General features: G+C 31.2%; 2 protein-coding genes across 3 annotated transcripts in view; both read left to right on the forward strand.

The window, feature by feature from the left end:
- The first annotated feature begins 706 nt into the window (after positions 1-706).
- On the forward strand, positions 707-10,586 carry LOC124536200 (ATP-dependent RNA helicase dbp2-like). Of its 2 annotated transcripts, none has more exons than XM_047112681.1 (8): positions 707-845; positions 931-1,035; positions 4,299-5,739; positions 5,834-6,062; positions 6,285-6,443; positions 6,536-6,901; positions 7,014-7,169; positions 7,308-10,586. In XM_047112681.1, the coding sequence occupies exons 2-8, from the start codon at positions 1,001-1,003 to the stop codon at positions 7,436-7,438; spliced, it is 2,517 nt and encodes an 838-aa protein (XP_046968637.1). In that variant the 5' UTR covers positions 707-845; positions 931-1,000; the 3' UTR covers positions 7,439-10,586. The 2 variants fall into 2 exon arrangements, with proteins under 2 accessions (XP_046968637.1, XP_046968638.1); XM_047112682.1 differs by having other exon boundaries at positions 6,536-6,889.
- A 1,767-nt stretch (positions 10,587-12,353) lies between these two features.
- The window catches only part of LOC124536484 (3-phosphoinositide-dependent protein kinase 1), a 68,753-nt gene continuing 66,471 nt past the window's right edge, over positions 12,354-14,635 (forward strand). Inside the window, exons 1-2 of the mRNA XM_047113037.1 lie at positions 12,354-12,576; positions 13,760-13,853. The gene's annotated coding sequence lies outside the window, so the exon portion shown is untranslated. The remainder of the gene's footprint in view (positions 12,577-13,759; positions 13,854-14,635) is intronic.

Raw genomic sequence — 14,635 nt, forward strand, 5'->3', positions numbered from 1 at the left:
GAATTATTACTTTTACTTCACTATACTTTTCTTAAATTTTTAGTTTTTAATTGTCAATAAATATTACAACATACATTACTTTCTTTCATAGTTTCAGTGTTGGAAAACTAATTTTCCATAAGAATGTGTGATTTACGATATTTCAAGGCAAAAAAAAATGGATGAAGGGTAATATATGAGATTGATGAATCGTACTGCACTCACAAATAATCAAGCTGTCGAGTCTAGATTTGCATTTCAACTATATGGCAAAGTCGTATGCCTGCGTGTCGGTAATTAAGACCAATTACCACCTATTCTGCATATATGTATTATATGTACATTAGTATAATAAATGTTTGAAATAGATTTAAAAAATATCTGTTAATTTGGTTTATAGTCATAAATCACAAATATATCTTACGAAATGTGTGAAAAAATAATAATGCTACACGTGAAAGTATTCATGAATTTCAAATTTAAATGATGTACTACGTGATTTGACCTCACACAAATCTACAAATTAGATATTATTTTAAATATATTTCTATTTTTCTTATTTAGTCATCAAAGAATTACAAACAATTAAACATTAATAAATTATTTTATTTTAGTTCTGTGCAAGTAACATATAACGAATATAAAATTAATTTTAATACGCATACTACATATTTTATGTATTTTGGTACGTTTTCTATTTTGTTCGAAAGTCTTTTTTTCTACAGGTTACACTGCACAACATTATTAGAATTTCCTCTTCCGTCGGCCATTATATTTTCATTATCGAGTTGTTCGTTCGCCGGGTCTGTTAGGTCGCTACTGGTGAATGAAAATTAACAATTTTTTTTAATACTCTCATTAGAGAGGTGAGTTTATTTAGTTTATAGTTACGAAGTTTTTAATTTATACTTATTGTAACTAGATTCAAATTTGTGAAATAATGTATTCCAGATATCAACTCAAGCGTTTACGACCACGTAGGTATCGTACCACCTACAAAGAACGACAATAATACGGCAATATGCAGTACAACAGCTTTCACAATCAACATCCTATGTAAGTTTATTTTAAATTAATTCGTCCTCCGATCCCAGAGAATAGTTATAATATAGATATCCATTACTATTTACCGCATGAGCTCCCAATCACATACTCGGCGGCCATTTTGTGCAATGCATTTTGCACAGCTGATAATGGACGCACCTATACTGCGAATCCTTTCGAGAAAAATCAATAACAGGGTTTGAACATAACACGAACAAAGAAATGTTGTGTCATGGTGGATAATTATCCTAAAATTTGTATGTCTATTATTTTTGCTGAACTGATTTTAGAATTTCATAGTCCAACTTCGATATTTCGTAATATTTGCTGGTTGCTAGGATGATTTTTACTGTTATACTCTTCAGGAATGAGAGTTCATTTTATTTTCAAATATTATTTAAATAAGTCTTCATGTAGTTTTAAACGAATACAAGATGGTAATAATGACCTGTAAAACTTAAGACTAATATATCAATTGAACTAATAGCAAGATTATTATATACTATGCCATTTTTTGCTGTCCTTGCAATGAAGGGCGTTCATAAATACTCGAAACTTGAATAATTTGTATACCAATACAAAAATAATAAGTATGTATATATGGGTTGACTTTCCCCAATCCCCATATGGAAGTGTCTGAATAAGGTTTTATTACAAAATCTATTAACATTTTTTAATTGAATATAATATGTACTTTAGGCATGTTATCCCAATCAATCCTATACTTAAATAGCTTGAGCCCATGAAGTAAAGGATGTAATATTTTTTTATATGAGTATATGTCACAAATAATTTAAGCATTTGTTATTTAAAAAAATATATATCTAAGCTAAATAATATCTGATTCATTTTATTTTTATTGATTTGATTGTAGGAGCTCTAAATTAATTGTTTAATAAAATAACATTTGACAATGTGACAAAAATAAATGGTAATGGATATTTATTTAACTTAACATGGTTAGTGAAATTTATTGTTTTCTTTATTAATGAAAGTTATTTTTAATAAAATGAGATACATCTATATTTTTTGAAATAAATGTATACAATAAATTGTTGAAGCCCTATCAAGCAGTGTATAACTGTTAGTCATATTCTACTGCATAGTAGTAAATACATTTTTCTCTTTTGGATATTTAAAACTGGTACATCCCTGTGCACATTAAGCTGAATACTATAAAATACATTATCTTTTAGTACTATAGTTCTTTTAGTTTGAAGGTTGTTTTATGCAGGTACATCAATCCACATAGCCTTCTTATATTAAGCCATTTTGCTAACTCCAGTCTTGCTTGTTTTCTTGTCAATGGAAATTTATCAAATTAGTTCAGCAAGCTGATGATACAAATTCATAATCGATTATAACTATATGCAAGTAACAAATACATCTTCCAATACTTTTAAATTGTTGGTTGCTCTTTAAAATTTCTGTAAATTAGATTCAAACACCAATGAAAAACATGATATAAGCTTAAATTTCCTAAACAGTTCCTGATATTATTTTGCTATTGGTATATTAATCGCAGTCTGGTTTAAAAACTGGTAAGTATGTTTATACTTGTTGATTTATGTATATTCATTTAATTATTGAAGTTACTTCTATCTTTTTTGTTTATTTATTTTAAAATTATAATCAGAAAATTTCAAAAATCATTTGCAAACACTATTTGCTTTGTCAAAGTATTTTTTTTTTACATAACTTGTATGTTGATACTCCTTGGTAAGTAATAAATATCTCATGCTATAAAACAAGCTTATTATTTTAATTACTTAAAAAAATGGTATTATTGCATTTTTTGCATGTAAAGTGTAAAAAAGGTGATGGTGTTAATCATTGCTTGTACAAAATATGATTACATCAACAAATATCAGCCAATATGTAATAAATAAATAAATGGATATCAATAATGAATGCATGTATATATTTAAGACTAAATTGTTTACATTTAAAAATAAACTGCTGACGTCTATTGCCAGGTATGTATATTAATTAATAAATATGACATGTAAAATTAAAAATCAACTTTTTTTTTAAATGAAACTGAGTTATAGGGACTAAACTAAAAAAGCCATTAAGCGACGTGAGCATAACTCGACACAAGTCAAGCAGTTATGACATACAAAGTTAGTGTAAACATATCAAAGAAATAGTAAATAATGACTGATGAATTTGATACATTAATGTTAATAATTTTATTAGCATTGAGTAAATTAGACAATAATTATAACAACAAAACAGATTTTGGTTAGAACTTTAAACTAATTTCAAATTAATCTTAATACTAAGTAAACTTCCTTTATAAATATTTTTTATAAAGGAAGTTTACTACTTCCTAAATATTTTTTACTAAAGTATTTAAGAAAGAGATTCAGCATTTGTTAAAATACATTGATATTTTTTCCGCCATCGATTGTATTACGTAGATAGTGAAGGGTAAGCTAAATTTCATATCAATATGTCAGTTGTCATGTATCATTTGTGTGATATAATTTGTTTACAAGAAAATAAATTATTTTCTAACTATAAATAATATTATTCTATGTAAAAAAGATACATATTAATAATAATGTCTTATGACACCCTACTAAATAAAAAATGTGTGAATTTATTAGGAATACAAACTAATAATGTATATCATATCAATAACTAATATGTATATCAATCAACGAGAACATGTTACATAGATTGTAATATCTATTAATATGTATTGCTTATGTTGTATCTTCTGCAAATGATTAAAATATTTGTGTTACATAGGTTACATTTTTTTATATAGACAAAAAAGATTCTACAGAATCACTAGTAAATTAGGAAAGTTATTACTTTTATATTAAATTATATGGAAGACTAGTAAAAAAATATTGTTCATCATTGTAAAAAGCAATTGGCAATAACATCACATATTTGAGACAAATAAGTTTTGACAATTTAAGCTTTAACACTTTGTGGTTCACTTAACCAGATTTTTAACATTTGTTTATTGAGGCATTCTTTTAACCTGTTTACTGTATAAGTTGCAAAAATAAATGAAAAAGTATATTATTGCTTTCATGGGGAAAAATAATTCAGCAACAATTAGTTATAATTGGATTGCTCTATAAAATTAGTATTTGTAAATGAAAATCTGCAATGTGCACTTTGGGTATGTACCATCTAAATATAGATTATATCAAAATATGTAAAGCTTTGCTTTGCTTTGTAAATCATAAAATATCTAGGTGACTTCAGTGTATCTTAAATTAATTCTCTAATAAACCTTTTATTTTATTTGACAGCTTTAGACCTCGACTAGACCGGAATGAACAATTCGGTAAAATTCCCTTCTTCAATGGCCTGCATGATTTTGGTGGGCCAAAAAATTTTACACCAAGAAATGGAATGGGCAACAAAAACTTCAGGCCTAGAAATGATTTTAATGGCGTAAGAAACGATTACAACAATTTCAAAAATGAAAATGGAAATCCTGCCGATTTTGGCGGACCAAAAGAATACAGGCCAAGAAATAACTACAACCAAACCCAAAAAAAGAATGATTATGATGGAGAAAAAAATGCTGGAGGCAACATGCAATTTTACAATGGAAAAAATGATTTTGGCGGCCCTAAACAACAAAATTTCCCTAAGAACTTGGGCCCCAAAAACTTTAATAATCAAAATGGTCTCAATAATTGTCAACAATATGTTCCCAAAAAAATTTATAATAATTCCTCGTCACCGTCATCAGATTTCAATGATCGTAAGATGCAAAGCAGGAAAGCTAAACATCCTGGTGATAGCCTGATAAAACCAGAATGGGATATGGCAAGCCTTGATACAATTCAAAAAAATTTCTACAAACCACATGCTAACGTTGAAGGGCGTTCGGAGGAAGAAGTACAAATGTTCCGTGCAGCTAAAGAAATCACTGTAAGTGGAAATAATGTCCCTCGTCCTAACCATGTGTTTGATGAAGGTAATTTTCCTGATCATGTAATGAGTACTATTAAAGAGCAAGGTTGGGAAGAACCTACAGGTATCCAAGCACAGGGATGGCCCATTGCATTGTCTGGTCGAGACATGGTAGGAATTGCATCTACTGGATCAGGGAAAACCTTAGCTTACATGCTACCTGCAGCCGTTCATATAGTTCATCAACCAAGAATCCAACGGGGCGATGGCCCTATTGCTCTCATTCTGGCTCCAACAAGAGAATTGGCACAGCAAATTCAATCAGTAGCACAAGCTTACAGTGCCCGTGGTTGTATAAGGAATACTTGCCTATTTGGTGGTTCACCAAAAGGACCACAAGCTAGAGACTTAGAAAGAGGCGTCGAAATTGTTATTGCCACACCAGGGCGATTAATTGATTTCTTAGAGCGAGGAACTACAAACTTACGTCGTTGCACTTATTTGGTTTTGGATGAAGCAGACAGAATGTTGGATATGGGATTCGAACCTCAAATCCGCAAAATAATTGAACAGATCCGTCCGGACCGTCAAGTTTTGATGTGGTCCGCTACTTGGCCAAAAGAAATACAAGCTCTTGCTGAAGATTTCTTAACTGATTACATTAAAGTTAATATTGGTTCATTAAATCTCTCTGCAAATAATAATATAAAGCAAATCATAGAAGTCTGTGAAGAACATGAAAAAGAAGCAAAACTATCAAATTTGTTGAAAGAAATTGCTTCGGAAAAGGACAACAAAGTTATTGTATTTGTTGAGACAAAGAAAAAAGTAAGCAAAATTGTTAAAACTAGACTAAATATGTTATCTGTTGAAAATTTTCATTTCTTTATACAAAAGTTGCATTACAATATTATTATTTTAGGTTGATGACATAGCACGTGCAGTGCGACGCAATGGACACAAAGCTTTAGCTATTCACGGCGATAAGTCGCAACCTGAGCGCGACGCCGTTTTAACCGAGTTTCGCAATGGAGCCACAACCATTTTGATAGCTACTGATGTTGCTGCTCGTGGTTTAGATGTTGAAGATGTAAAGTTCGTTGTTAATTTTGATTATCCAAATTCATCTGAAGATTACATTCACAGAATTGGTTCGTATATCAGTTTATGTTAAAAACTTTGCCTTGTGATTTCAATAAAATTGTATACTCTTTACACTCCTAATATTGAAATATTAAAACAATTGTCTTGGATCTTATGGTAAATTTATGTATAATTGTCGAAATTTGTTAAATAAAAATAAAATTCATATAATATATATCTATGTGTTATGTATGATGTACAAATAAACATTTGACTTTTTCATTGTGTAGGTCGTACAGGCCGTTGCCAACAGTCTGGTACAGCATACACTTATTTTACGAGTGGTGATGCTCGCCAGGCCCGCGCCTTAGTGGCAGTGCTTCGTGAAACGGGTCAAAATCCTCCTGCTAAGCTTAGCGATATGGCAAGAAACAACAACAACAGTTCAAGTAAGATTATTGACTTGTTTAATTATTTATTTTATTTAATTTAAAAAAAAAAAAACCTGTCTTTGGAGATATTAACAAAATTAAATGTTAAGGTCGGAATCGCTGGCAGCAACGCAAAGAAAACAACAGTGGTGCCAGTTCACCTCGCCAAAAGAGCAATCAATGGAATAATAAGATGGCTAATATGAGTAATGAAGAAAATCAAAATAATTATCAAAATCGTAATTTACAACAACATCAACAACAACAGCAGCAACAACAACAACAACAAGCTCCACGATTTTCTAACCAGAACCAAAACACTAATCAGGGCTATAGACAAAACAGTTACCAAAAAACTGTACCTTTTCCTAGCCCAAATGTATTCGAATCAATGGGAAGCTACCAAGGAGGATACAACAATGGCTATCAAAATGCATACAACAATCAAAATGGTTATGGACAACGTACGTTCAACAGTAAGTAACATAATGTAGTAAATCATGTATGATGATTTCTACATTATGTTATTATGTTTTATAATTATCACCAAAAATCTGGCATATAATAATAATTCTTTTGTCTTTATAGATGCACGTGGAAATGGCGGTCAACAATACCATCGTAATACTAACTCCGTTGGAAATAAATCAGCTGGATCAGGGTCTTCTTACGGATCTCCACCACCTCATTTTGCTACACCACCCCATTACACCCAAATGCATCCTCATCACCAGGAAATGCTTGGTTAGTATTTTTGTCTAATCATTTAGAGGTTAGAATGAGTCAATAATTCGTTTTACAATTCCAATTTTGTGTGGAAATTAATTAAAAAAATATTTTTGTTTTATATATTTTGTAATGACTTTTTATCTCTAAACTTAGGAGGCAAATTTTACGGTGGTGGCGTTGGAGGCGGCGGCCCTTGCGGCTACCAAGCAGCTGTAGGAGCTGGTGTTCCATACCCACATCTACCACCTGGCCCGCTATTATATGCAGCACCAGTTCAACAGTAATATTATTTTAGCAATTACATAGTCCCTTATATGTGAAAAAACTAAGGTTTTTGTAAGGGTCTTTTTTTCTTTATAATGGTATCCCTTTTCCCCACTGTCTTTGCTCCTAATATTCATCATAGTTTAAAAATAATATTGTACTTAGCTTCAATTTGTATTGTATTTGTGCTCCAACCAAATGGGCGATGTGTTTTGTTTTTTTTTGTAATAATCACTTTTTAATAATATATGATTAGAATATATTTTGTAGATCTGATTGATGGCTTGCAAACATTACTAATAAGGTATATGAACAGTTTCGCTTCTCTTTATTTTGACAGTAAATGAAACAGTTTTTTGAGTAGAGCAACTGTGCAACATTTTTGATAATTCTTAAATGCTTGTGATTTCTCTTTCAGATCAATATTTACGAATTAAGTAGGTGTGTTAGGTTAAACCTGGTTTATTAACTGTTGACCATATCAGTATTTACAAATAATACAACAATGTATTAATTTTTCCTATAACTACTATTCTTACAGTAAGTCAGTGTAATTAGCATTTATTGGAAGCATTTACTGTTGTGATTTAAAATCACGGTTCTGTAAAGCAAACAATATTTGTAGTGTTTAAAATTTCTTAAATGTCAAAATGTATAGCAGTTAAAAGATTAATATACTATTTAATAATGATTAATCATTTCTAAGTGTTTTGAATGTTTAAAGAAAATGTTCTAACAGAATACTAAACAGTAAAATGAGAAATAAATCAGTTTAATGTTATATGTCCTTAATATTAAAGAAAAAAATAGTAAATACGGTCAACAGCGAATGATCCAAATTGGTGGACATTTTGAGTAACTGTTGTTTCCACCATTAGATTTTAATCAATATATGTATGTATTTAGAGTAGTTGGTGTGGTACCCTCTTGTGTAATCCCGGGTGCCTTTCGTTTTAAAGATGTCTGTATGATGTACGAAATGCACGAAACATATAGAAGATGAGTAAAATTTAAGGGGGTGGGATTCAAAGGGCAGATATAAAGTGTAATATTCTATATAAATTATTTTCATTGTTAATAAATGATGATCTTACCCAGTGAAAATGAGCGGGACAACTTAGAATAAGAAATTTAAAAAGCTTTTGATATACTTTAAAACAATCTGTATTGCCAGATAAAATTGTGAATATTTTTCTTATAATTATGTCAGTGACATTTCAGGTCAATATTTCAAAGGTATATATTTTATTAATGATTATTAAACCTTGAGTATTATGCCTAGGGGTCTTACTCTAAAACAGTTAGACTAAAATAGCTTAGGTTTCAAATGCAGTTAAATTTAATTATTTGTATCTTTCACAAAAAAAATTACGAAGGTATGTAAATACGTGCATTTAACATAGGAGCATTAGAATTTTGATCTATATAAATAGCCGAGCAATGGTTACTTTCTTTTTAGCGAAATAAGTCATTTCTTATTAATTGTTTTTCGATTATTTTATATAATGTAAATTTCACATAATTCTAGTTTTATTACTGGAGTTTCTTTGTACGTAAAGGGGTTCTAAGGGCTAACGATAAGAAAGTCAATTGGTACAAAATATTAATAATTATAAAACAGGTATTATGTATTGTGTTGTTTTAGAAGCCCATTACTGTCCAAAGAGGGAAAATCTGTGATATTTCATTACTATAACCTGTCGTTGCGTTGGTCAATTGTTAATACATAAGAACACTTCCTTTTATTTGGAAAGTGTAAACACTAGACAAAAATATATTTTTTGACTATTTGAGGGAATTTCATGAATGTTTGTGACAACAAGCTTGCAAGTCGCTCACAAAAATATTATATGATAGGTATAAGAATATTTTATTGTTATTCAATTTAGTTTTCAGTTTACCGCAAGGTGACGAAATGTACCAGTTCAAAAGGGACGTAATAGTTATTATCTAGAAATCCCGTTAATAAACTGCATCTTAAAGATACGAAGTAATAACACGGGTCAGATTTATTCAAGGGGTGAACAACTCGATTGGGTCTCGTGTTTAAAATGCATTTACAATGCGAGATTCAAATACTGTTTGTGTACATTATAAGAGAAAGACTGCAATAAAGGATGTGTAAATGTGCATATATATTCATCTTAAAGATGTTTATCCTATATGCTTGCCTTCCTTCCATATCGTTGATTGAATAAGTTTGTTATGCAAGAGATCATGTTATCAAAATGAATGCTTATTGACGGTATGGTAAGGCTTAGGCTAAATGTTTGTCCGCTTCGTCGGCAATCGTATTGTATTGAGTATGGTCGCGGATTGCAGGTAGCTCCTGTTTTATGTACAAAGTACTGCACCCACCTCTACTAAACAACTGTGATAATAACACTAAGTAGCGTAGCAGGCGATTTATATACTAGTTACGTCCAAGAGAAGGAATGACATCATATCTGACATATTGTATTGTGATAATAAAGATTATATCAAAGCGTGTATACAATTTCAACACGTATTGATAAACTTTTTTCTCTAAACAAGACTGATTATAATTATTTCAAATTGAATATTTTATACAAGTTTCACTTTGACTGAATGAATTAAGATGTCTGTATTTATATTGGTAGAATTCTTGTGCTGTGTGTTTTCTCCAAATTTTTTTTTATTCACTATGTTGGATATGTGTCAAAGAGCCTTTCTATGCGGTCACCTATTGGAAATGATATTTAACTCATTTATAAGTTGATTTCTATTTTTTAATTGTGATGGTAAATGTTGTTGACAAATTGTGGCAGCGACAGTACGAGAACTAAAGTTATAAAATGTATGTTATTATTTGTTGTTAATTTGCAAAATTTTATTTATTCAACAAGATTATCTCATAGACAATTGTAGTTTCACGCTTTACCTATATACTATTTAAGGATTTATTTTCTAAAATTGTAGGTTTTGTGAAAAATATACATAGATTTTTAAGTATGTGGCAATGCAGATCTTCATAAATATTGATTCTATAACAAAGTACATAGTTCATATTTATTCAATTTATAAGGTATATAAATGGAGAGAGACTCTGTTTAATGTCCCAAAGGGAAGTCTTCTGAATGTTTCTAAGAAGTGCATTTCTTCTATGTAATACAGTATTAAATTCTGATTAATAAATTGATGTATGAATTTGTTGTCTTTTATTAAATTTATATTCAAATATATTTTAAATATGTGGTTTAGATTGCGTAATTTGCAAATATAACACTTTAAAATTATTGTATTTGAAAAATGTAGTAGATGACTCATCATACCGGTTTAATGGACATGAAAATAAAATAACGGGTTAAAAACTAAGGGCCCTCGCTCACGGCGACTTTTTGTAGCGATGCAGTCGCGCGTTTCATAAAAGCGCGACAGCAGCGATACTAACGCTCGTTAGTCGCATTTGCAACGCGCCACACCATCGCAACTGTATCGATGCAAACGCGCGGCCATGTCGGACGACATCGGGGAGAGAACGGTGGGGGGATGGCGCGTGAGTGGAGAAAGGAGCGAAACCACCAAGTAATCTCTGTTAAATGGGTGCATCCAATATTGACGCCGCTTTCGTTGCCCCCGGTTCAGCTGCTCACAAAGCAGCACCAAAGACAACATGACTAATGTTGCCTCAACGGAGTCCATCTTGCAACTGTAGCGATCGCCACAGGCATTTTTGTGCCATTACTGAATTGCATTTGCATCGCGACAGAAGCGCGACAGTGGTTATGTGGGCGAGGGCTCACTGCCAGCGATCGCATCGCGACTATCGATGCGAATATGCGACAGCATCGCTACTGCATCGCTACAAAAAGTCGCCGTGGGCGAGGGCCCTAATTACCATGGCAGTGCAAGACTTGGGATGGAAGTTTAATATTGTTTAATAAGAAGTAACGTAAAATTACACATTATATATTATTATTATTATTATTATTATATATATATATATATATATATATATATACTTATTATAAATTCGATTCGATTTTTTTCAAATGAAACTAGGAAGTTGATTAAAAGTGGTTAATGTTATTTAATGGTATGTATCTGTGATTTAGCCAGGCAATTCATTTGTGATTTCTCAATGTTCATTTTATCCAACATCCAAATGTGACAAAAAATTAATCTATTATAGTGTTTCTTATACCATACTACAAAACATGGAGGCATTAGCCAGTAACTAAGTATAAGTAGATGCACAATAAAACTTAAATATACTTACAAATAATACCAAATATATGCTTTATGAGAAGTCGCCCCCGGCTTCGCTTTCGTTTTGAGGGTGTTGGTTGTGTGTGTTTCTTGGAGTTCAAGTTTGCTTCATACCAAATTTCATCAAATTAGGTTTAGCGGTTTGGTCGTGAAATAGCGTTAGACAAGCAACTTTCACATTTATAATATTAATATAAATAAAATCACTTGTTAAAAATTAAAATTTAATACTATTTTTTTAAAGCTTCGTAACAAAAGTCACATAATGCCCTGCCAAATTTTTGAGCAGCAGGAAGATAAATAGTTACTTCAAGTTAGTTAGAATAAAATTCTGAAATTCAACAAAACTACCGAAGACTTCTTGAAACTCTTCTTGTCCTTAACACGGTAACACGGAATGTTACCACGGAAATAAAAAAAAATCATAGAAATCATCATAAAAAGATCATTAGATTTGTACACATTTCGATAACTGTGCCATTATTAAAAGGTAGGAATTAGTAGTTTATAACGTAGAGTAGGCAGTCTTTTTTGTGTTGCCTTATAGCACCATCTCTTGATTAATTATATAAGTAAAAAGTTTATGCCACTGTCAAACAGCAAGTTCGTATAGCATTCTGACTTGATGCCTTCATTATACTTTCGGTAACAGCCAATAGATGGCGAGAAGCGATGATGTTGTTGAAGGTAAAATTTGACGTTTAATGTCTACCACTATCTGTCTGGTAGATGAATTAACCATGTTTTTTTGTGAATAACTGTAAAAAGTTACGATACTATAATAGTAAAGTGGGTTTTTTGTAACATTAAAAATATAAAGTGTTAGTGGTCAAGAGATTTTGTGACTTATTGTCAGTTAAACGTAATATTTGCTATGAATTTGGCAACGACCATAACAACGGGGTCACAATGTGTTAAAGCTATGATGGTATGAAATCTGTAATTATTTTTATATGCCCTTCCGTTCTTTTTACTGTAAATGCTAAAATGAAAAATTTTAAAAAATCATCATCGTCAACATTGAATAATATAACCCTACTTTCACAATATATATATTGGTCTAGACGACCTTGAATCTAATCTTGTCAAGTCAATGTCGCTTATTTATCAAAATAGATATTTTAATTGTAACACGTATACTTCAGAATATTTCTAATTTATTGGTAATTTTTATTTTAACCTTTAAATCAATTAAATGTAAATTGTACTGCCTCATCTTTTGTTTATCAAAGAATTGGTAGCCTGGTTTAGATATGTACGCTCTTGGCTTGAATTCGTTATAGTCGAATAAGAGAGAAACGCCACACACTTATCCAATATCGCCAAACAGCAGCAACATGAATTTCGTTTGGGTTCGGTTTTAAGGGTGAGTGAGTCAGTGGAATTGCAGACAGCAATAATATTGGCGTTTAAATGATTAGCGGTCGATTGATAATGTTATTAATAATATTTCTTAGTTTTAATGTCTTCAAACGGTGATGAGGGTAGTCTATTTACTATCCGATAATTGGTAATCACCTCAAGTACGAAATAACGGGTGAATACAAGTCATCTGTGTCACTAAAAATATAAATTAAAAACCAGCTAAGTGCGAGTCGAACTCGCTTACGAAGAGTTCGCTACAATACGTTGTTATTTTTGTCATTTTTTTCGTTCTATAAAAATGAGAAAAAACATCACCGTTTGTCTGTTGTTTGTAAGGCCCACTTAAATATATATATTTTTTCTGTTTTAAGTACTTGTTGTTATAGCGGCATCAGAAATACACCAACTGTATAAATTACTATTGTCTAAGTATCACAGTTCATGAGATACAGCTTGCTAACAGATGGGCAGACGGACAGTCGACAGCGGAGTCGATAGGATCCCGATTCAAAAAAAATGTATGGAATCTTAAAGAACGAAACATAATGACATTGTCGTTATGACAACAACCTTTGGAGTAAGATATATAAATAACAATAAAAACCTGATATGACTATAATAATGAAATAAGTATAAAGTACGAGTATTTTTGTTTATTTAATAAGTATTTATTAAATATCATTAGTGTTACTTTTTTATGGGAAAACTTTTCTCTTTAACTCAAAATTCAAATATTTTTTTTTAAGGAATCTTAAGAAAACAGGCAGATGTCCGCCAAGGGCGAAGGTAACTAGGCGAAGACGTCATACCGCACGTTACCATTTCGTGACAGCAAACAAGGTAAGTTGCACTTTGCACTTCAATATTTTTTCTGAACTACGATATCTGATTTATTATTTATGTCCCGTATTGACTTTTTTATGAAGCATTCCTTATGTACCCTAGATACTACAAAATATTTATGCTAACAAACACTGATGTGACATTGTTATTGTCTTCTCCATCGAACGTGACATTGGCGAAATAATCTGTGCCCTTTTGGCTCAAATAAAAGCCATAAAAAAAACATTGGCCCTTTAAATACTTTGTCCGTTCATCACACAATCTATTGCGAAATATTAAACCTTAATGATTTTTTATTTCGGTTTGAAGGATGAGCGAGTCGAAAGGGACATCATATTCCATAACTTGTTAATATTCCTTACATAAAAAATGTCCATGAGCGGCGGTGACCGACCAACCATCATCAGCCGGTTCGTTTGTCGATCCGAAATACAAGAATATCAGATACATAGATACTATCATTAATAATATGGTATTATACTCGCTAAAACATTTCGACAACAAGTTAATTCGCACTTGACCGGTTTTATAGGTAAAGTGAAACTTTTAAATACATATAACCTTCACAAGTACGACTGTTGTATGTTTACAAACAAATACGACGTGAACGCTCTAGCGTGAATGCCACGTCGCTATAATTGCATTCACTGCCTCTTTTATAATGCTTCTTTATTGTTTACACGACTAATTCTTTCGTCGGTAATGTTATAAATAAACTATTGTGCCTACTACACGTTCCTGATTACTTTCACCGTTATATTTTCCTCGATTAGTACTAA

This window comes from Vanessa cardui, chromosome 16, assembly GCF_905220365.1.
Source record: "Vanessa cardui chromosome 16, ilVanCard2.1, whole genome shotgun sequence".
Taxonomy (NCBI): Eukaryota; Metazoa; Arthropoda; class Insecta; order Lepidoptera; family Nymphalidae; genus Vanessa; species Vanessa cardui.